This window comes from Hippichthys cyanospilos, chromosome 12 (assembly GCF_059441005.1).
Source record: "Hippichthys cyanospilos isolate Australia breed blue-spotted pipefish chromosome 12, RoL_Hcya_1.0, whole genome shotgun sequence".
Classification (NCBI taxonomy): Eukaryota; Metazoa; Chordata; class Actinopteri; order Syngnathiformes; family Syngnathidae; genus Hippichthys; species Hippichthys cyanospilos.
The window spans coordinates 6,223,964-6,246,731 of NC_142380.1; the positions used below are offsets into that span (position 1 = coordinate 6,223,964).

The 22,768-nt window shown below is 43.8% G+C and overlaps 1 protein-coding gene across 1 annotated transcript in view; it reads left to right on the plus strand.

Annotated features, from left to right (window-relative positions):
* Window positions 1–3,581: 3,581 nt before the first annotated feature.
* obscnb (obscurin, cytoskeletal calmodulin and titin-interacting RhoGEF b) overlaps window positions 3,582–22,768 on the plus strand; it is a 47,303-nt gene continuing 28,116 nt past the window's right edge. The window contains exons 1-34 of the mRNA XM_088429534.1: window positions 3,582–4,662; window positions 6,522–6,791; window positions 7,225–7,485; window positions 7,556–7,861; window positions 7,939–8,205; window positions 8,295–8,401; window positions 8,771–8,939; window positions 9,063–9,338; window positions 9,403–9,684; window positions 9,765–10,040; window positions 10,102–10,377; window positions 11,152–11,433; window positions 11,519–11,800; window positions 12,480–12,755; window positions 12,829–13,095; window positions 13,167–13,436; window positions 14,144–14,410; window positions 14,562–14,828; window positions 14,915–15,027; window positions 15,092–15,245; window positions 15,313–15,474; window positions 15,865–15,969; window positions 16,403–16,669; window positions 17,445–17,714; window positions 17,790–18,059; window positions 18,453–18,719; window positions 18,789–19,055; window positions 19,775–20,044; window positions 20,116–20,385; window positions 20,480–20,746; window positions 20,841–21,107; window positions 21,257–21,523; window positions 21,725–21,991; window positions 22,096–22,362. Coding sequence (XP_088285660.1) covers window positions 3,582–4,662; window positions 6,522–6,791; window positions 7,225–7,485; window positions 7,556–7,861; window positions 7,939–8,205; window positions 8,295–8,401; window positions 8,771–8,939; window positions 9,063–9,338; window positions 9,403–9,684; window positions 9,765–10,040; window positions 10,102–10,377; window positions 11,152–11,433; window positions 11,519–11,800; window positions 12,480–12,755; window positions 12,829–13,095; window positions 13,167–13,436; window positions 14,144–14,410; window positions 14,562–14,828; window positions 14,915–15,027; window positions 15,092–15,245; window positions 15,313–15,474; window positions 15,865–15,969; window positions 16,403–16,669; window positions 17,445–17,714; window positions 17,790–18,059; window positions 18,453–18,719; window positions 18,789–19,055; window positions 19,775–20,044; window positions 20,116–20,385; window positions 20,480–20,746; window positions 20,841–21,107; window positions 21,257–21,523; window positions 21,725–21,991; window positions 22,096–22,362 — 9,232 coding nt within the window. The remainder of the gene's footprint in view (window positions 4,663–6,521; window positions 6,792–7,224; window positions 7,486–7,555; window positions 7,862–7,938; window positions 8,206–8,294; window positions 8,402–8,770; window positions 8,940–9,062; window positions 9,339–9,402; window positions 9,685–9,764; window positions 10,041–10,101; window positions 10,378–11,151; window positions 11,434–11,518; window positions 11,801–12,479; window positions 12,756–12,828; window positions 13,096–13,166; window positions 13,437–14,143; window positions 14,411–14,561; window positions 14,829–14,914; window positions 15,028–15,091; window positions 15,246–15,312; window positions 15,475–15,864; window positions 15,970–16,402; window positions 16,670–17,444; window positions 17,715–17,789; window positions 18,060–18,452; window positions 18,720–18,788; window positions 19,056–19,774; window positions 20,045–20,115; window positions 20,386–20,479; window positions 20,747–20,840; window positions 21,108–21,256; window positions 21,524–21,724; window positions 21,992–22,095; window positions 22,363–22,768) is intronic.

Sequence of the window (22,768 nt, forward strand, 5' to 3'; positions counted from 1 at the left end):
ACTAACATCCGAGTGTAATATGGTCCAAGCGAGGCCTACAAAAATAGACTTAAGACTATACATGTATAAATTCAATTTTAAATGGACCATTGTACTTTCAATTTCCGCTATTTCTCGTGGGGAACAATTTTTGCTTCAGCAACGTATGGACTGTGATGGTTGTGCTGTTTTTGCATGGCAAGCGGTGCATTAACTTAGCATCCAATCAGATTTGGTGCTTTTTTAATTTTTATTGAGGCGGATCAGTGTTTAGCACATCCACCTCACAGCACAGAGTCGGGAGTTCAATCCCGGCTCGCTCCGGCCTTCCTGTGTGGCATTTTCATGTTTGTATTTGAACGGCTTCCAGATCGGTAACGGAAACCAGTCAAATGAAAAGCGAGTACGACGGTGAGCCTTTTTGTGCTGCGAGACCACGCCGCACAAACCAAATTATCGTGCGCCATTCATATCCTCAAAACCTCGTAAATAGGGAATGTTCTAAACCGGGAACCTACTGTACTCGTCAGTGCTCATTAAAAATGTGCTAATACCTATTTAAGGATCGTATCGTGGCTGTCATCCCAGTGAAACATGGTCCAGATGAGGCCCTAAAAATACAGTGTTCATCTGTATCCTTTCATCACTATATTAATACAATTTACTTATTGGTCTGGACTTGTATCAGTGTTATTATTTGCCTCGCGACCTGACCCCCGATGAGCTGTTGAAGATGGATGAATAGATAAATATATATCATCAAATAGGATGCAGGAGCTATCGTTTTCCTCGGTCCAAAAGGTGCCGTGACATGGACGGGCAGAACAAAAACTCCTCTAACGTTTTTGTCTATGGTACCGTAATGGGTGTCCGAATTTCCTTCAAAAATGTGATTTTTGGTGGTTGGGAGTATTTCCTTTGTCGTTCTCTTTTAGGACTAAGGACAAATGAACCTCAAAAGTTCTTTTTTTGTTTGCTTACCAACCACAGCACTAACTATGGTTTCACTGTAATGTTGCCGCACACTGTATTTATACTTTATTTTTAACTCATTCAATGCCAGATACATAAGTATTAAATTGATGCTTAAGCATTTTAAGGACATCAATTTCCAGATACTTAAGTATTAAATAGATCCTTAAATATCTGGGATTGATTGTCTGGACTCTTAAAAAACGTTCAGATTCTTTTTTGTCTAAAAGGAAAAAATATCTTGTGTATTAAAAAAAATCTTAATAATGATATTTTCAAGATATTAAATCTAGCGTTTTCTTATTAAGGTTTCTTTGCTCAAAACTCATATTTTTCTCACAACAGGACAACATGATTTAGAATTGTCTTCTGCTTAAGACCAAGGCCATTTTTTCTAATTTAGGTTTATGATGGCAAAAACAAAATCGTATTATAAGAACAGATTTACTCCTGTTTTCCTTTATTTTAAGGTAAATACATATTAGGATGATGTTTATTTAAATCTACGTTGCGGTCATTGTTTTAATTCATAAAAAAAAGTCTTTAGAAAGGTTTTTGGGTTGTTTTAAAATTTTAATTTTAAGAAAAATATAATTAATGACAAATTTAAGAAAATGCATGTCATTAAAGATTGCTTAATTTTAGCAAAAGTGGCCTGAACTTTTAAATTAATGAGAAAATATTTCCAACATTTGCTTAAATTAGGCTCAAACGAGGTTTATAATGCTTGTGATCTACATTTTAAAGGGTTTGTCAAGAAGATTACAAAAAAAATGCAGAATTTTTTAAAGTATTTTCTGTACATGGACTGGCACTTTTTGTTGTGTACTATCTTCCTTGCAGCAGTGTGCAACCACAACTTGTGCTATCTGCACACGAAATGACAAGAGTCTATTTCGGAAAGGAGGCTGCACCAAAATAGGCACGCCAGCTATCTGCCAGCATCATGTTGGACCTACACAGGGCAAGCAAGAAAAAAGAAGTCTAGTCAAGTGCGCACCACGGGGCACTGGGGGATGCTACAGCAGCACCTGGAATTTCCAGCCGTTTGAAGGATATTTGAGCTCACAGAGGACATTTTCGGGGTTGGAACTGTAATATTTTGGAGCCTTCAATGACTGACTGACCTAGGAAAGAAGACTCAAGGTGATTAACTTTAAAAAGAGCTTAACAATTTTATATACTGGAAGTGGACTTTTCAGAATTTACACAATTGTTATAGATGTACTAAAAAAAACATAAAAAACTTAAAAGTAATTACATAGTTTGTTGTATATTTTACATGCTAGCTAGGCTAGCATCAAGTTTCAGCTAGGCTGACTCAAATTCCCGCCCTTTCACTTATTTTTTTTTTTTTTTGCACTTTTTTGATAGTGCTAGCTAGCCTTTAAAGGTTTATTCTCAATACCTGCACAGGAGGAAGTGATGATGTGCGTTGGCTTAAATATCGGCGCCTTATCAAACAGCTGAAGCACCGGCGGCTTCTACAAATGGAAATGGAGCGAGACGGCCAGGGACAGCTGTGGTTATTTTGGTCCGGCCTCGCTTGAAGGGACAGAGGCGACAAAGCCGTTAAATGTCACCCTTCGAAAAGGAGGGGAACGCTTCGTTTTGACCTTGTTGTCGTGGAACTCATTAGTTTGTGCCTATTATAATGACTTCATGTTGCTCAGTAGTGTGTGGAGTCGAACGGAAGCTTTCTAGCGTCATGGCTGACGCTGTGCGAGCTCATCAATATGCCAGTCAGGATTTATGTCTATTTTCATAACAGCTGTCCCATCAACATGTCAAACATTCGGCGGTCACAACATTAGGAACACCTGACCATGGCAGCCACTATACTGAAGGCCTTCGTTTGACAGCTGTCATGTTTCAATGGAGATGCACCGTGGACTGTTGTCAAGTTACGCTAATGCGCTACCCAAGTCATAATTAGTAATTATGTAAGCCCTAGGACCTTATGTATGATTATTGTATAGGCGAATGATTATGCATTTCAAAACATAATAATGTTCAGTTTATTATCGTAACAATAGAGCAGTGGTGTTTGATAAAGTGTCCTATTTAACCTAACGATAAATATTTGTCCCCTAAAAAATAACCAACTTTAAGTGTCAGACCTTTTCTCAAAAAGAAATAATTATGAATAAATATTGTCCACAGAAAAAATATTTAACTTAAAGTGTCCTCTTTTGGAATAATAGTAGAGATGTGTTCACAAAAATAAATATATAACCTGACAGGTAACGAGAGGTGGTACATAACAAGTTGGGTCCAACCATTCTGGTATGTGGGAGAATCTGGGTTTTTACAATAATGAAATTGAATAACCTACTGAACATACAATTTGTTTAATGGACTTATATTTTCCTAAATCAATTAATTAAATAGTACCCCCTGAAGTTCTTTCAAGTACTACAAGAGGTACTAGTACCCCCTTTTAAGAACTGCTGCAATAGAAGGGATATGTATGAAACAAAACATATTAAACAACATGAATATTAACATATCCTAGGTCATCCTTGCACCCTGACTTTGGATATGCACATATGAACTTTATCATGACAGACGTAGTCCTCTATTGTGTCATGTCTAAATGTTGTCCCATCTTTTGACTGTAGGTACAAAACATGGATCAAGATTTGTTCGGAGGCGCCCCCAGGTTCCTCACCCGACCCAAAGCGTTCGCTGTGTGTGCGGGCAAGGATGCCACACTGAGCTGCACCATCGTGGGCAGCCCCACTCCACTTATCACATGGGAAAAGGAGAAGCTGAAGCTGACGTCTGGTGGCCGCTTCAAGACGGCGGAAGATGGAAACATGTACCGTCTGACCATCTATGACTTGGCGCTGGAAGACAGCGGCCAGTACCTGTGCCGGGCCAAGAACAGCGTCGGAGAGGCCTACGCTGCCGTGACCCTCAAAGTGGCCCTCCCGACGGAGATGACCCCCAGGGCCCCTGTTTTCACCCTCAAGCCCACCTCGGCTCGTGTGACTTTGGGCGGCGACGCCGTCTTCCACTGCCGGGTGGTGGCTCACCCCGAGGCCAACTTCGACTGGGAGAAGGACGGCCGCTACCTGGGCGAGTCCAACCGCATCAAGATCTCTTCTGACGGCGAGGGGAGTAGCTTGAAGATCCAGAGCGTGCGCAACCTGGACAGCGGCACGTACACCTGCCGGGCCCAGAACACTTTGGGCCGGGCGCACGCCGCCGCCACCCTGGCGGTGGACGCGGTGGACGCCCACCTACTCGCCACCGAAAACCACACCTCCCTCCTCACTCATCTCCAGAAGCGCAAAGAAGAAATGAAGAAGGACATATGTGTCTTTCGCACGGAAGAAAGCGCCACCTCGGACAAAATCGCAGACGGTCTGAGTCCTCTGAGTCCAGAGCAGAAGGCGAGGTCGTCTGCGGCCGCAGTGGCGTTGGCAAAGTTGCCCAAGGGGGTGTTCACCCGCTCCTGCACCGTAACAGAGGGCAAGCACGCCAAACTCAGCTGCTTTGTGACGGGTCACCCCAAGCCTCACATCATTTGGAGGAAAGACGGCGCCAACATCGGCGAGGGTCGCCGCCACGTCATATACGAAGACCAGGCAGAGAACTTCATCCTCAAGATCCTGTACTGCAAGCAGAGCGACAACGGTTTCTACACCTGCAATGCCACCAATATGGCCGGGCAGACCTACAGTGCTGTTCTGGTAACCGTCAAAGGTAACGGCACGCTATTTTCTCTCTTTCTATTTTAAAGGTCTCTCCGGAAGCTTTGCCCATTTCTTTTTCACTCTCACTGTTCTTATAGTAATTAGCAGAAAACTTCATGAACTCAACTATTTACTCTATACCTTTGAGATGGAGTATACAGCTGTGGAGCCCTATTCTGCTTGATGCGGAAGAAGGTCTGATCTATCACATTTTCTACTCTTTTTCTATCTTGGCCACTCACCCTTAAGGAGGGTGACTCTGCCTAACCATGTGACAATGTGTGACCTAACAGGTTCCGACTAGATTACGCCAAAGGAAAGATCACAGAGGCATGATGTCACTATTTTCTTTGTCAAATTGCCTCAATTTTCCCCCCCAAATAAATAAATAATGTCAGGAATGCAACTATTAATCGCCAACTATTTGTTGGACAAATTAGTCTATAAATGTTTTTGATAATCCATTGATCGCTTGGAAACCTAAAATAATCCAAATCCCCAAATCAGGGGTGTCTAAACTTTTTTCCTCTGAGAGCCATGCACAGATAAATCGAAGCCAAATCAACCCAGCAACCAAATCTTAACAAATTAGTTTTCTCCAATGCTGTGGCCCAACTAGTTTAAACAAATTTGCTTGCTGAAGCAAGGAAAAGTTTCTTTTTATGTGGTGTAGCCAGGTCAACCAGCATCATTGAATATGTGTTCCACTTAAGCAGCTTCATTTTCCATGCATAGTCGGGATTGTTTTGGACACAAGTTTTGCTTTAGATTTTGCAGGTGTATCAAAGTTAGTAAGAATTTAAGCAAAAGCTAAGATCATTGCCAACTTTAATGGGTTAAAGGAGCAACAGGAGAGAAATCACATATGGTCAGTGGCAGTAGGTCAAAGTCCAGGTCCACTCATGGCGCTAAAACATTTTAAAATGCGTAAGCCTTATGGCAGCATGATTCAATTGTGGGGCTCGTATTCTGTGGGGAGGTGTAGTGTTGCGTCTATTTTCTGCTGCCGTTGAGAAGTTCACTGTTGCCGTGTGGACTTCGCTCACATTGGCTTCTGTGCAAGCTTGCATGATTTCCCCGGGGGTGAAATTCTCAAAACACTTGATCTTTATTAGTTTTGACAGGAAGATCAACAGAAGAGTTTGTACACTTGATCTTTAAACCTGCCGGAATTCTTTGAGCTGTTGGCCAGGGCTGTTCCCAGAGGATTTTGGGTGACAAGAGGTTATACCTTGGAAAAGACCCACAGAGCCATTCAAACTCACATTCATATCTACATTGTATGGACAATGAAGATTTTTTTTTTTTTGCCTTGTCTTGATCTCGGTTTCGACTCCCAAAAATGTCTGTGTGAGTTGTGCTCTCAGAAATGTACACAAGTGAACCAAAAAATGGCTCAATATTTTTCACAAAACACAAAATAGGTTTATGAGACGGAGGATAGTTTTGAGTTATTGACAAAATTCCGAATTTTCGACAGAGATGTTTATTTTGTGATTCCTACAAAACCGATCTTCTAAAGGTCTCAGTTTTCATTTCTCAGCAGCCAAAAAGTACAAGTTGTAATCAAAGTGGATGAAAATAAGGAATTATTTTGCACTCCACTGGGAAATGAATGTGCCAAAACTTTAAATATGTTCTTCTTAAGACTAGGGATTTCATCTTGGCAACTTTCAAATTTCTTTAATTCCATCAAATTGTGAGCTACCTCCTTATATTGTATATCATTTTAAAGGGAATTAAGTGACTTTCTGAGACACAGGTATGAATCCGTAAAAATGCATTGTAAACTTCCAAACCTGCATACATGCAGGTCGTTGAGGGAAAGACAAAAATTGCTAAACGCATTTTCATTTTTTGCGTGGGCAGAGCCAAAGGTGCCATTCAGGAGGAAGCTCCAAGACGTGGAAGTCCAGGAGAAAACGTCGGCCACGATGATGTGCGAGGTGCCGCTGACAAGCAGCAGGACTGACTGGTTCATGGAGGAAACGCGTCTGCAGCAAAATTCCAAGTACTACATGGAGGAACAAGGCACCCTGCGCAGCCTCACCATACACAATGTCACCACCAACGACGACGGCGTTTACATCTGTGAGATGAAGGAGGGCAGCCGCACGGTGGGAGAGCTCACTGTCCTGGGTAAGACTCATCGCATCCTAACGTCACTGACAATGAAGAAAAGTAAAAAAAAAAGTTTGCTATTATATATATATATATATATATATATATATATATATATATATATATATATATATATATATATATATATATATATATATATATATAAAGAGAGAGAGAGAGATGATACGTTTTTTACGTACGTCTTCCTTCACCTATTGAACATGTAAACCGCAAAAAAGTGTCAGCGTGGGAAAAAGTGAAGGCAATTTTGTATGAAAATGTTTTTTTTTTTTTTCAAATCAACATCATTGTTATGAAGAGACCCAAATAGTTTTCTTCAGGAGACCCAGTTCTTCACACTGTGCATCAATATTCTTGTTCCTTTCAAATGAATGTTTGATTTGGCGCCAGATATATAGTACATGTGGGTTCCACACATTCTACATTTCAGGCAACATTACGAAGAAGCTCCCTCGGAGGACAGTGGTTCCCGTCAGCGACACGGTCATCTTCTGCGTGGAGCTGGAGCAGCCCTGCCCCGACGCCTACTGGACCCGCAATGGTGAAACGCTAAAGGCGGATTCCCGAATTTCCATGGCTTGCCAGCTCCGCCAGTACACGCTCACCATCCGGGAGTGTCAGGCAGATGATTCGGGAGAAGTGGCTTTTGTGGCCGGGGATTGTAAGACATCCACTCGATTCTCTGTCACCGGTAAGAACGCACATTTTACATTGTACAGTGTATTCCCATGGTTTTTTATATATATTTGCTTGATTTTCAGCGGCAAGGAAGTATCCCCCCGATCCCCCAGTGGATGCTGTGGTGCAGAACAAGACTGACTCATCCATCAGCCTTCAGTGGTCTCCTCCAGACAGTGCACGTCCTGTGCCCATCAAGGGATACATTGTAGAGAGGAGGAAGGTTGGAACTAGGACCTGGCAGAGGTGCAATGCTGGAGAATCCCTTTTGGCAACAGAGATCACGATCAGTAACTTCTCAGAAGAAGCCACTTTCCAATTCCGTATATCCGCCGTCAATGACTTTGGTCAGAGTGACTACCTGGAGGTTCCCGGAAGCTTCTACCTTGGTAAGACTCTGCTCATTGGTCGAACCAGATGATCTTGTTGTCTTCCACAATGCTGCCTTTCCCGCCGTTCTGTCTAGAACCCGCCGCCGAAATCAGAAAAGGCCTGGTGGACAGCATGGCCGTGTCGGGCGAGGAGTTCTCCATCTCGGTGGAGCTGTCGGCCGTTTGCTCGGGCTTCTGGTCTCTAAACGGCCGCATGCTGCGAAGTGGCGGCGACTACCTCATCACCCGCTCCAAAAACGTGCACACGCTGCTCATCCGACAGGTCACAATTGACATGAACGCCACGGAAGTCAAGTTTGTAGGCGGAGGCTCGCAGAGCACTTGCGTGCTAACCGTCAAGGGTACGCCAAAACGACACATGCTTGATTTTTTTTTTTTTTGTATGCGTGTGAACTCACGAGTAAACTCCCTTTCCTCTCATGTAATGCAGCGCCGCCTGTCCGCTTCATCAATAAGTCTGATCAGCAAGAGGTGGTGATGTGCAGCTCCCAAGCCACCGCTCAGATGATGGCCGAGGTGTCGGATTATGATGCTCAGGTTGGTGATGTTGAGAAACATTCCTTCACTTTGGTTTATGACAATGCTTCTCAATTTTTTTTGACAAAGCCCCCCCCCAAGAAAGAGAAAGCACTATTTGAGAAGGACTGGTCTATGGTTGAAATGCTTTATAGTGGAATAAACTCTTGATTATTTCGGACAAACTGCTAGCTGTCAGTAATTAAGTCTATGCTACATACTGTATATATATATTTTTTAATTTTGTGTATTTACACATAGACTTCACTATTACTAATACTGAAGTTTATGTTCACACAAAATTGACTACAATCAGAAAGCAAAACATGCTTTTTAGTATTTTCCTATCCTGGAGACTTGCCTAATTTTAACATATGAACTGATTCATAGGTGGTTTGGATGAGAAATGGGCGAGAGGTAAAAGTGGGCAAGAAGTATGAATATGTGAGCACGGAGCGCAGGAGGATCCTGCGGGTACACAACGTTACTGAGGAAGACGTGGGCATCTATGAGTGCATTTGTGGTGATGACAAACTGTCCATTCAGCTCACTCTTAAAGGTATTACACATGCACTTAATTCCATGGCTCCACTCCTCACACTGATTTTTCTCTTTCCAATTTCGACGTGCACAAAGGGATAGTTTTTGAGGATTTATGTTTGTATGTTTACGCTTTTGTCAGATGAACCTGCCAAATTTCTCAACAAGCCCAGAGGTCCCACGGGCCTGTCATCCTCACTCAAAGATGATCTCGAGTTGAGCTGCGAGGTTTCTCCCGCTACCACGGCGGTCGTGTGGAGAAAAGACCAGGTGGAGATCTTGGAGGACCAAAGAACGACCATTATCGCCAAAGGTACCCTTCGGAAGCTCATCATCAAAAATGCCAAAAAAGCCGACGAGGGTCATTACTCCTGCGAGACAGCAACAGACAAAGTCACATTCCAGGTCAAGATTAAAGGTAGGCATTTATCCCCCTCAGTTTATTTGTCAACCACTCAATGCAAAATCTGCTTTCCTTTCAGAAACTCAAGCCCAGCCCGCCTTCTCCAACAAGGAGTTGGTGCAGAGGGAGGTGAAAGCATCACTCTCCCAAAAAGCCAATCTCAGTTGCACAGTGTCGGACAGCAAGACGGAGGTGAAATGGTACAAAGACGGCAAGCTGCTCATATCCACTCGAAACGTTTACGCCCAGGTCAAAGGCACCACTCGTCAACTAGTGATTGAAAAAGTGGACAAGAGTGACGCTGGAGAATACACCTGCGAGGCTGGAGGAGAAAAACTGTTTTTTAAAATCATTGTACTTGGTAGGATTACTGTTTGACTTTTAAGGTTCTACCAGATGAAGCTCATGCACAATTGGTTGTCTCATTTGAACTCTTTTCAGACGCCCAGACGGCCTTTTTTAACAAAGAATCAGTGCAGAACCAAGTGAAAGCCGTACTCTCCGAGAGAGCCGCTCTGAGCTGTGAAGTCTTGGACAGCAAAACCGAGGTGAAATGGTACAAGGACGGCAAGATGCTTGTCTCCGCTAAGACAATACACGCCGAGACGAAGGGAAAAACTCGCCAGCTGGTGATCGACAGCGTGGAGATGAAGGATGCCGGGGAGTACACCTGTGAGGCCGGCACGGAGAAACTGGTCTTTAAGATCCATGTGACTGGTAAGGAAATCAAATTCAAAGTGTAGAATTCCGAGATTAGCTCTCAGTTTTTTATCATCAGAGCCTCCATCAGCCTTCCTCAACAAAGAGTCCGTCCAAAAGGAGGTGAAAGCAAATGTGTTCCAAAAAGCTACTCTGAGTTGTGAGGTAACTGACTCCAAGACGGAGGTCAAATGGTCCAAGGATAGGAAGCTTCTGGTCAGTAGCAAGACAGTACACGCAGAGTCCAAGGGGAAGACTCGCCAGTTTGTCATCGACAGTGTGGAGAAGAAGGATGCCGGAGAATACGTCTGTCAAGCCGGTGCAGAGAAGTTGACCTTCAGACTCCAGGTTGCAGGTACTGGATTCATTCCTTCCACCTGAGTGGTCAGTCTTTAGCTTGTTGTACTCAGCTGCTCCATTTCTATTTGTTTATGCAGGACTATTTTCCAGGGCTATACTACTCGTACACATGTTTCTTTGTTATCTAGGACTTGACTTGGACTCCTTAGCGTTTGATTCAGAATTCACTCAAACTAGTAAACAAAACTGTACAATGTTTTAAACCTTTTTCTTCAGGTTAAAAATATCAAGATATTGATGTTCCTGTGTACTAGATATTTTATGTCATATTTTCTTCTGCATTAAATGGTTCAATTGGTCAAAAATGTTTCAGACACTTTGATGCACAATTTTTCTCTTTCAGACTAACCGGTACACACCCTGTAAATGGAAAGTAAACATTGTTAAAAGTTGATTAATATTGCTTTTTTTTTCTTTTGTTAATTTAAAGAAAAGATACAATGTAGGTATACCTATACACTCCATATGGATTTACTTATAGTCACCATGGCTCATGGGGGGTGAAGCGCATGCAGCCTTTTTCTTTCAGTCATTGCAGCCAACATCAGGATTATAACATTTGCTTTTACCCACCATCTTTTACCCTAATTTGGCATTAAGCCTTTCTTTAAGATGCAAGCTCCATGTTACACTTGATCTTATCTGGAACCGCACTCGGACATTGTGGACTTAGACTAGACTTTGACTCGACCTTTTGTGACTCAGACATGACTAACACTCGAGAGCATTTCTGTGAATCAAGCCAATTCTCCACTATTTTCCTCTTCAGATGCTGAAATCAAGCCGGCCTTCTCCAACACTGATTCATTCCAGAAGGAGGTGATTGCCTCCTTGTCTCAGAAAGCAATTCTGAGCTGTGAGGTGTTTGACAGCAAGACCGAGGTCAAGTGGTGCAAAGATGGAAAAACGCTGGTCCCCACAAAGACAATTCGCACAGAATCCAAGGGCAAGACTCGTCTGTTGGTGTTTGACTGCGTGGAGCACAAGGATGCAGGGGAGTACACTTGCCAAGCCGTAAGCGAAAAGCTGACATGCAACATGCAGGTGGCAGGTAATAATACATCTTAATATCATGTTGGAGAAGATGTGACATATAAGGTGAAACGCCACTGTATCTTTTGCTATGATTTTCACAGCGGTTCAGCCCAAATCGGCCTTCTCCAACAAGGAATCGGTCACGAGAGAGGTGAAGGCTTTTGTCACTCAGAAAGCCACTCTGAGCTGTGAGGTGGCAGATTTGAAAAGCGAGGTCAAATGGTACAAGGACGGGAAGCTGCTGTCTTCCAGCAAGACGCTTCATGTGGAATCCAAGGGGAAGAATCGCCAGCTGGTGATCGATGCTTTGGTCAAGGGTGATGCTGGGGAGTACGTCTGTGCGGTCGGAACTGAAAAGCTGACTTTCAAGATACAGGTGGCAGGTAAGAAAGAACCCATAAAGGATTCATATGATTTTAATGATTGTTCAAAAGGTCGCTACTTTGAAAAATCAAAATCTTATAACGTATTCTTATTTGATTAACATTTTTGTGTTTGCCAAAATATTGTATCATTGTTTCTTCATAATGTTGATAACTCGTATTAAATTATAGTGCAGGAAATCTTTAAATAGTGAGGAACATTAAAATGGAAGTTTTCCAATTTTTTGACTGTTACTATATGTAGATACACATACAATGACATTCATTCCTACATTTCTGTCTAAATGTGATCCATAGATCTCCCCAGTGTTTTCTCTAACAAGGACTCCATCCAGAAGGAGGTGACAGCCATTTACTCCAAGAAGGCCACACTGCGCTGTGAGGTTGCCGATTCTAAAACTGAGGTGAAATGGTACAAGGATGGCAAGCTGCTCGCTTCCAGCAAGGCGATTCGCATGGAGGCAAAGGGTACAAGTCGAGAGCTGGTGATAGACAAAATGGACAAAAAAGATGTTGGCCAATACACCTGTGAGGCTGGATCGGAAAAACTGATTTTTAAACTGCAGATGGCAGGTAAAATTCAAATAATATCTTAACCCCAATCAGTTTGGCGATGTTAGTTACAGTTCGTTTCAGTTCGCTTTGAAAACTCAGCCATTTTCAATCACGTTCTCTTTAGATATGCCTGCCAAATTCCAGAAGCTCATTAAGGACACGTGCGTCGTTCAATCCGGCGAGAACATTGTTCTGACCGGTGAGCTCACTGCAGAGAGCAGCAGCAGCAGCGTGAGCTGGTTTAAAGATGGCCTGGAGCTTATGGGGAGCTCCAAATACCAAATGAAGAAGGATGGCCTTTCCCGCACGCTTATAGTCACATCCAGCCAAGCCAATGATAGCGGCGTTTACTCCTGTCACACCGCTGATGACAAGGTGGAGTTCAAAGTCCAAGTCAAAGGTAAGTTCATCTTTCCCCAAATCGGAGGGCAAATGTCTCTTTTCGCCCATGATTTGCCAACTTTTGTTCGTAGATGCAGCTATTAAATTTGTTGTCCCGTTAAAAGCCGTGACCGTGGACTTGGGGGGCACTTTAAATCTAACCTGTGAGTTGAACCAAGCTTTGGGGGATGTCCTTTGGCGGCACAATGGTTCTGAGGTTCAACCTGGAGGCAGGTTCTGCATCAAGACAGACGGCCCGAAGCGAATCCTCACGCTCACTGGCATGACTAAGGAAGACGAAGGCCAATACAGCTGCGAATGTCAAACTGACAAGACCTCTGCCAAAATCTCCTCCATAGGTAACAGCAATCGCGCTGTGTTGTCTCTTGTTCCACGTCGTCATTTTTCTAATTTCCGTGATTTCCGCCAGCTCCCAGGTCAGTCAGGCTGACTTCCAAGCTCAACAACGTGGCCGCGATGGAGGGGAAAGACGCCGTTTTTAAGTGCGCCGTCACACCGGCCGACGCGTGCGTAAAATGGTTCCACAACGATGTCCTCGTCGCTCACGGAGCCAAGTACAAGATTGAGCGCGGTGGCGGCAGCCACTCGCTCACCGTCACGTCCGTCAGCCAGAAAGACGCGGGCGAGATCAGCGTGGACGCCGAAGGGAAGAGCTGCAAGGCGGCGCTTCAAGTGCAACGTAGGCAAAGCGCACACCTCAGTACAGCGCCATCTACCTTGTCGTCATTATAAACTGTATATTAGGTGATCCTAGTATCTGTTAGAATAAGCCTCTTTCGCACACACTGTACATTTAGATAGGTCATCGGAGCTAGCTCTGCATCTTCCTATCAATTTGCACCCTGGCAAACATCATCTATTTGGCTACACATCGTCCCTGTAGGTGGGCGGCCAAGACAGAATGAGAGTAGGAACCGTTTTGTTATAGCCAGACCTTCTTTCGCTTCCAGCAGAATAAGGTTCCATGGCTGTGCATCCATCTTTCTGGTGTACAGTAAATAATTTAACATATATAATGCAGTCTCTGGTAATGAGTGGCACTTTGTTGTCATTGCACGTGCACAAGTACAAGGCAATAAGATTTAACTTAACTGGCTCGAAATGTCCAAGGAAAATGAAAAGAACACTTACTAACAAGGGATGCAGGACAATAACGCCAGTCAGGATGCGCCACAAGAGCGCTCCACGAACTTAGATGAGAACATACTGTAGACCCATGGTTGATAGAGGAGAGAGAGAGAAAAAAAAAATGTTATAGCCATGCTCCGAGGACATAGCATAAGCCTGGAAAAAAAAATCTTTGCACATGCACAACCAAAAAAGAAAAAAAACAAATAATTATTAACAAATAGGTATTTTCAATACCTCCTATTTTTAACCAATCAGGTGAGCCGGTGACTTTCATAAAGAAACTAGAGAACTTGACTGTGGAGGAACAGAGCGAGGTTAAGTTGGAAGTGGAGCTGAGCAAGCCGTCCGACGAAGTGCACTGGATGAAGAACAGCGTCAAGTTGCAGACTTCGGCTTGTGTGGAGATCCGAGTGGACGGCGCCAAGCAGGCACTGGTCTTTAAGAGCGTGACTTACGCCGACCGCGGCATCTACTCGTGTGAAACCCTCGATGACAGAACCCAGGCCAAGCTCACCGTTGAGAGTACGTATGATAGCGCCTCACTATATCGCAGATTTTTGATGACGTATTTACGAGATTCAAATGAAGATTTTCACCATACCACGATTGGATCAGGAACATTTTCATTCATTTTACTCCACTAATAAAAAACAATACTGTGTTTCTTCCTCAGTGAAAAAAGTGGAGCTGATTAAAGGTCTCACAGACAGCAAGACCCATGAGACTGAGACGGTAAGCTTTGAGGTGGAGCTGAGCCAGGCTGACGTGGAAGGCTTATGGACCCGGGACGGCATCCGCTTCAAATCAGGGCCCAACGTCCGCATGGCAACTCTGGGCAAGATGCACAGCCTCACCTTGTCAAATCTGACCAGAGAGGACGCCGGAAACATCAGCTTCCAAGCCGAAGGCGTCCGGACTTCCTGCAAACTCATTGTTACAGGTATGCATGCCAACTCGTCCCTTTCTTCCAAGATCGATGACTTGCATACAAAGTTCTTCAACGTTAATCTTCTTGCCATTCAATAGAACCTCCTGCTACGATCTCCAAGCCGATTGTGGATATCAGCGTTGCAGAGAAGGAGAAGGTCACGTTGGAGTGTGAAGTATCCAGAACAAATGCAGATGTGAAATGGTTCAAGGTGAGGAGTCACCCACTGAATACTTTTGAATAAGTTTTCATATTCACATTATGAAATTCTCCAGGATGATGTGGAACTGAAACCAGGGAAAAATTACGGCATACATGCTTTGGGCCGAAAACGCACCTTGATCATCAACAAATGCGGCCCCCAAGACGCAGGCACGTACATCTGTCGCACTCCCGACGACAACACCTGCGCCAAGATCACCGTTCATGGTGAGTTACCGAAATGGCACCGGCGGCGCCCGGCAATCCAAACATGACAAGCGGTTCTTCGTTGCAGCCAGAGATGTTAGGATCGTGAAGAAGCTGGAGGATGTGGAGGTGATGGAGAAGGAGAGCGCCGCATTTGTCTGCGAGGTCTCGCACGACGAGGTGGAGTGCCAGTGGTACAAGGGAAGCACCAAGCTCAGAGTCAGCGACAACGTCAAGATGAGACAAGAAGGTCACCAGACAAAATGCAACTGAGGACAATCAGCCCCAATCGCCCTTTTCAAATTTAGAAGATTTGGAAACGAACTGCATTGCTACTGCACTCTAATAGTTGTAGATGTTATTGAAGTTTCTGTGCAGTTTTTCTTTGAACTTTACAATTGAAAGAAGACACTAGGGAGCTGAAATTTCACCCATTGTTTTATAGTTTGAAACGGCACGACCGCTTAGTCACCACACTTCCAGGAGTGTGTCATACATAGGCTAAAAATACTGCGAGTAGAATGTGCAGGACCAAAAAATGGTCACAATACTGCACAAAGGCCACGCATTTAAAAAATTGCGACATTCCAGAATGATGACAGTAACCAACTATTTTTTTTAACTGTTTTTGTAAACACAGGCAGAACCTACGTGCTGCTGTTTAAAAGTGTGTCCCCAGCAGATGTAGGTGAGATTAAGTTCACAGCTGAGAAGGCCTCATCAACTGCACAATTGAGGGTGAAAGGTAAATCTACTTTTACTGAAGCAGTTTATTCGTTGCATGCTTTTTTTTGCACATGTCATGTTGCAAGATGGACTCAAGTCTACTTGCAACTTGCATGGAGGTTCAACACAGACACTGACCCACTAAAACAAGCAACTTCAAATACATCTCAATAAAAAATCACATTGCAAAGAAAATATTTTTGGGGGGGTATATAATTTGGAGAATAAATTTACACTTGGTTGACCCCCGAATGAAATTTCAAAGCTAGACAAGAAACGACCAAACCTAGTAATATGAAATTATGTTGAATTTATCTTTCTAAAACACACTCTTGTGCATTTAACAAATCTGTATAAGAATTCCACTTTTTGAATCCAGCTCTTGAAATATCAAACCGTTGTGCATTATTGTAGTTTGGCTGCCATTATCAAATGCAATCCGTTTGCTGTAGAGCTGCCCGCCAAGTTTGTGAAGAAACTGCGAGATAAGATAGCCATTTACAAGCATCGCGCCCACCTGGAGTGCCAAGTGTCCCGTGCCAGCGCCCAGGTCAAATGGTTCAAAAAACAGACGGAGCTCAAAGCGGGAAATAAGTATGAGATCAAAAGTGTGGACGTGTACCGCAAGCTCACCATCAACGACGTGGACGCCGCAGATGAAGACACGTACACGTGCGACGCCATTGATGACGAGACCTCCTGTCAACTGTTTGTGGAAGGTAACACATTGGGAGGGCGCAGGTCATGGCGCCAGAATCCCAGCCAATACGTTTACAAAGCGAAACAAAATTGACAGAGGCAAAACTAATGTTTTCACTCACAGTGTGCTTCCACAGTTGTGTGATTTAGATTCCACTTGAATTCACTGAAATGAAGATTAAAAACTAATCCCGATGAAGGATAAATAATGTTTGAAGTGCCATGCACGAAGGTAATAATATCGAATTTGACTGTAAATATTCTTGGAAGTACTATGTTATTGTGTTTAAATATGTTAATGTTGGTTGCTTTCCGGCTAAATTAGTTGCATTAGATCAGTCCTTCACAAATAGTGGGGCTAAATGATTGTCGTTTAGAAAAGTAAATCTGCACAAGGTTTTAAACATTTTTTGTCAGGTTATAATGTTTCACATATTGGTGTTAACGTTCCTAATCAATGTACATTTATTATTATTTATTCATTTATATTTTTGTTTGCATCAAACTATTCAGTTGGTCAAAAACGTTTCTAATTTGAATAAGGATTAACATTTTTAGTTTTTCAGACACTATTATTCATTTTAAGATATGTTTTTCAGAATCTAAATTTAAATTAAAATGTAGTTGATTAAATTGTAATTGGTTTAAATGGCTTTTTTGTGTTAATGTCAGAAGTACAGTATTGGAATAATTTTCCATAGGAAGTAAATAATTTACTAGGAACTCATTTCGCAGCTGTTTTCTATATGAATTGTATTTCTAAGGGAAGTTTTGATATATTTTTGACCTTCATAGAGCAGTCCATCAGCATCGTGCGGGAGATGAGTTCCGTGGAGGTAACGGAACCTTTCGCCGCCGTCTTTGAAGTGGAGGTCAGCATGGAACTGGTCAAGCCGCCCGTCTGGACTCTCAACGGAGTGGCCGTGCAGGAAAGCTCTGATATTGAGCTGGAGAAAGAGGGCACCATGCATCGGCTCACCTTCAAAAAGACCCAAGCGTCCATGACGGGACCCGTGCAGTTCACGGCCGGGAAGAGCAAGTCACTGGCACAGCTTACAGTCAAAGGTTCGGCGAGTCTGTGGAACCTGATTACACCGCTGACGTCGTCCGGTTTTTAAATGCCTTCTGCTCTGTCCTCAGAGCGTCCCCTTGAGATTGCTGAGTCCATCAAAGACGTGAAGGCCAAGGAGAAAAGCTCCGCCATTCTCACTTGCAAATTTTCCTTCCCACCAAAGGAGAAAGTGCAGTGGTCAAAAGAGCACGTAGCGCTGGCTGCTTCGGACAAGTATAACATCAAGCAAGACGCTACCAGGGCTCAGCTCACTATTCACATGCTGACCGAGGAGGACAGTGGCGAGTACCGCTGTCAGTGCGGACCTGCTGTGACCAAAGGCCAACTAATAGTAGAAGGTGCCGTTTCAGATGATCCAAAGGTGTACTTAGCATTAGTTTATGTACAGCAGATTTTACGGTGGTGCAGTGTAAGAGCATGGAAGGAATATATCTGATATGCGCGTCAACCTTTTTGCAGTATTTTGATCATTTTTGGGTAATTTTCTTCCACATAATTCTGGCAGTATTTCAACCAAGGGATGGCACACCCCACCCATGTTGGGTGAAATTTCAGCTCCTTAAATGTCTTCTTTCAATGCTTTCCCTTTAATGTGAATGCCAATGATGTAAAGATCAAACGATTGGATAAAATACTGCATAAGGGTTTAGATAAAAACAAATCTTCTAAGCCCATCTATTTAAAAACCAGGTGTTGGATACCAGTAATATGAAATACCTTTCGATTCTCAGTTCGTGACATCAAATTCACCAAGCACCTCAAGGACACAGAGGTGGACGAAGACAGCGACGCGGTGTTCACGTGCGAGGTCAACTATGCCGACGAGGAGGCCCGCTGGCTCCTCAATGACAAGGCTCTCTTCACCAATGAAGTCAACACCATAAGCCATGAAGACAAAGTTCATAAGCTCACGCTCAAGAACCTTGCGCCACAGGACGGGGGAACCGTCACCGTTTACGTCCGCAAGGTGAAAGAGTCAGCCACACTTAAAGTTAAAGGTAAGCCTGTGCACGGAGGAATACGGTGTCATTATGAAAAATATGACATTTGATTGGTTCACTCTCCAGAAAAGCCTGCCCTCTTCCTCAAGTCTCTGGATGATGTTGTTGGTGAGGAGAAAGGTTCCATCACTCTGGCTTGTGAGGCATCCAAGCCCAGGGTGTCTCCCACCTGGAGCAAAGAAGGCAGCCCGTTGAAGGCTGGAGCAAAATATGACTTCCTTCACACGGGCAAAGCATTGGGTTTGATCATCAAGGACGTGACCAAAGATGACGCGGGAGAGTACGCTTGCCATCTTGGAACTGAGGTGTGCAAAGCAAAGGTCACTGTAAGAGGTCGGTCTCCTTCACGTTCTCAACTACTATCCCCTATGCTTTCCCAGCACCCTCTCCACATACCAAGAGCAACAAAGCTCTCCAGCAGTATGGCATGTGAAGTTGGTTCTCCAAATTAAAACAACAGGCAACCTTTATGACTCGAGCCACAAAGGCTTCTAAAATTTGAAAATTGGCGCACCAGGAGCAGATGGATGGAGTGTTTTGATACTACACCTTATAAGACTAGAAAATTCAGGATATCTAAAAAACATGTGCTTTGATTTCGATATTACATCAGTGTTATTCCACTCCCTTGTATTTCACCATTTTGTTCAAATGACTCAACAAATGAAAATTTTATGAACAAAATACAGCTTTTTATTGATTTCTAAGAGTTACAATTTTAAAGCACTCGTAGTTCTGCGATCCTTCAATATATTAATATTATCACTATCGTCCTGACTGATAATTTCTTGTTTTGGCGGGCCAGATAAAAATGCTTAACGGGCCCCCTAGACCGTTGTTTGCCCATGCCTGTTTTAAAGCCTCATTCCAAATTGTGTTAAATTAATCTCTTACCTCAAAATATTACACACAATAACCCATTTTAACAATGTGAAAAGTTTTGGGGGGCATTCTTTGAATTTATTAAAAAAACGATTAGAAAATAAAAAAAAGAAGAAATCTCAGCTATGTATATTTTGAAAAGTGGGCGTGTGGAATTTTACATCCCCTAGAAATCGGCATCGGCATCACCAAGTGGCTGAAGTCGGCTGCGGTGAACGAGGGCGAGACGTGCACCTTTGAGTGTATCTTGTCTCGCGAAAGCACTGACGAGAGCACCTGGACTCTTAATGGACAAAGCGTGAAAAATGGAGGACGCTTCAAAGTGTCTAGCAAAGGTCGCAAATACATGCTGAGCATCAAGGACGTCACGCCGGCCGATGCCGGAGACGTGGTTTTCAGCATTCAGGATCTCACCTCCAAAGCCACGCTGACCGTCGAAGGTGAATTGTCCATCTGTAATTTAGCCTCATCAGTCCATCCAAGATGATATTGACAACTTGTTTTGCTGCAGGAAAAGCTTCGTCGCTCTCACGGGACCTGGAGAATGTCTGTGCGGTTCGAGGCGAAGATGCCACTTTTACCTGCGAAGTCACGCAAGCCACCTCCATTGTCAAGTGGACAAAGGAGGGCAAAACCATAAGGAAGAGCCAGAAGTATGACGTCATCAAGGAAGATAGGATCATGAAGCTGGTCATCAACAATGTCTCCGATAAAGACTCCGGAGAGTATAGTTGTGAGGTTATCGGAGGGGCAATCACCAAGGCCAGGCTGGAGGTTAAAGGTGAGAAACAAATGACCTCAAATGTCCAAACCAGGTCCTTGAGAGCCGCTGTCATGCATGTTTGTGATTTTCCATCCTACATGTATGTTTAAAGAGCCCATCCACAAGTTCACGAGAGAACTAAAGGACAGCAAAGCAGATGAGGAGAGCTTGGTAACTTTGCAGTGCCAGACGGCTCAAAGCCCGTCGGCAGTGGCGTGGCTGAAAGGGCACACGGAACTCAAGGCCGGCGCAAGATACCAGATGAGCCAAGAGGAAAGCGTCTTATCGCTCACCATCAAAAATCTCCAGGAAGACGACAGCGATATCTACACTTGTGATGTGGGCACGGCCAAGAGTATGGCCAAGCTGACCGTTCGAGGTTGCATAGGACATTTTTCATCTCACAAAATTTGATTTCATCAGCATAGCTACCATCTTTACCTTATCTTGAAATTTGATTCGCTATGTTTCAGCCCTACCCGCCACTTTCAAGGAAAAGCTGAAGAATCAAGACGTCAAGGAAGGCGAGAGAGTGACACTTGGCTGCCAGCTTTCTAAGGCCACAGCAAACGTCCGGTGGCGCAAGGGCTCGGAAATCCTCACAGCCGGAGAGGCGTATGAAATCAAGCGGGAGGGGGCATCTTGTGAGCTTCGCATTCCAAATGCCAAGACGAGCCACAGCGGGGAGTACTCTTGTCAATGTGGGGACCAGACTACCGTGGCAACTCTAAAAGTCAACGGTACTTTTGCCTTCATCTTTGTCTTGTCACACCGCAGCAGCTTTTTTTTTTGTATGCTCACAATATCCATTCACAAATCTAAGTTAGCTCTCCATAGATGTGAATGTAACTTGTTTTAATCCTGAATTTGTCAAATCTTTGCCTTGCAGAATTACCGCCGTCCTTCACAGTGATGCTGCAGAATCAGGAGGCTGACGAAGGATCCGGGCTCATCCTCCGCTGCGAGACCTCTAAGCCTTTAGTGCCCGTGGAGTGGAAAAAGGGGGCGAGGGTGCTGCGCTACGGTGAAAAGTTCCAGATGAAGCAGCAGGCCTGTGTAAACGAACTCCTCATCATCCAAGCGGAGCCGGAGGACAGTGGAGATTACAGCTGTGTTTGTGGGGAGCACATAACAACGGCCTGTGTCAACATCAAGGGTATAGACAAACTTAACTAAATAGCTCCATACGAGACATTTCATACAGCCTGTTCAAACTCAGATTGACTAACCAAATCAGCAGCACCTGTCGAAATACATGAACACCCTTTAAAATGAAGTCAAATGTTTTGACTTAGATGTCAATCTTATATTTTATCTCTATCTCATACTGTTCCTAACCATCGTCTTAAATCTCCAGCGTTACCGGTGACCTTCACAAAAAAGCTGCAGGATCAGGAAGCCCAAGAGGGAACTCGGATCACACTGCGCTGTGAGACATCAAAACCCGGAGTCCCAGTGGAGTGGAAGAAAGGAAGACAGGTGCTAACGTCTGGCCAAAAGTACCAGATGAAGCAGCAGGCGTGCGTCAATGAACTCCATATCAGTGAAGCCGTGCCAGAAGATACTGGGGACTACCACTGTGTGTGTGCGGACAGCAGCACTGCCGCGAGCCTCACTGTTAAAGGTAGGAAAGAGGAAGATTTGGTCTCTTTTTAAAATCTGTACTGTATAATAACAATAGGTTGGTGTCATGATAATGTTATAATGATCAATTCAAAATTTGTTTAGCCCTACCAGTGACCTTCACAACAAAACTACAGAATCAAGAAGCCCAAGAGGGATCCAAGATTACGCTACGCTGTGAGACATCAAAACCAGGAGCCTCAGTGGAGTGGAAAAAAGGAAGACAAGGGCTGAGGTCTGGCCAAAAGTACCAGATGAAGCAGGAGGCGTGCGTCAATGAACTCTACATCAGCGAAGCTGTGCCAGAAGACGCTGGGGAGTACAGCTGTGTGTGTGGGGACAACCGCACTGCTGCGAGCCTCACCATTAAAGGTAGGAAGGAGGATATGGACACTTAAAAAAATGCTTCTCATAGAGTGGAGTTTTTAAAATCAAATGCACAAAAGTTGTGTAATTTTGATTTCACCCAAAAACTGTATGAACCATGACTTCAGAGGTTTTTAAGGAATCTTTTTCTGGTTATTTTCTTTTTAATTCTTGTTATGATAACAATAATTACCATAAGACTTGCATGAATCTGTTAAATTATTTACTGTATGCCAGAAGGATGGAGTGCACATCTGTGGAGCCTTATTCAGCTGGAAGCAGAAGAAGGTCTGCCTTATCACAAATTGGTTTCTAGGCTTTTTCTGCCGTGGTCACCTACTCACAGGGAGGAGAACTCCGCCTAACCCATGTGACTTCGTAGTACCTCACAGTCTTAACTGAGCCCAGCTAG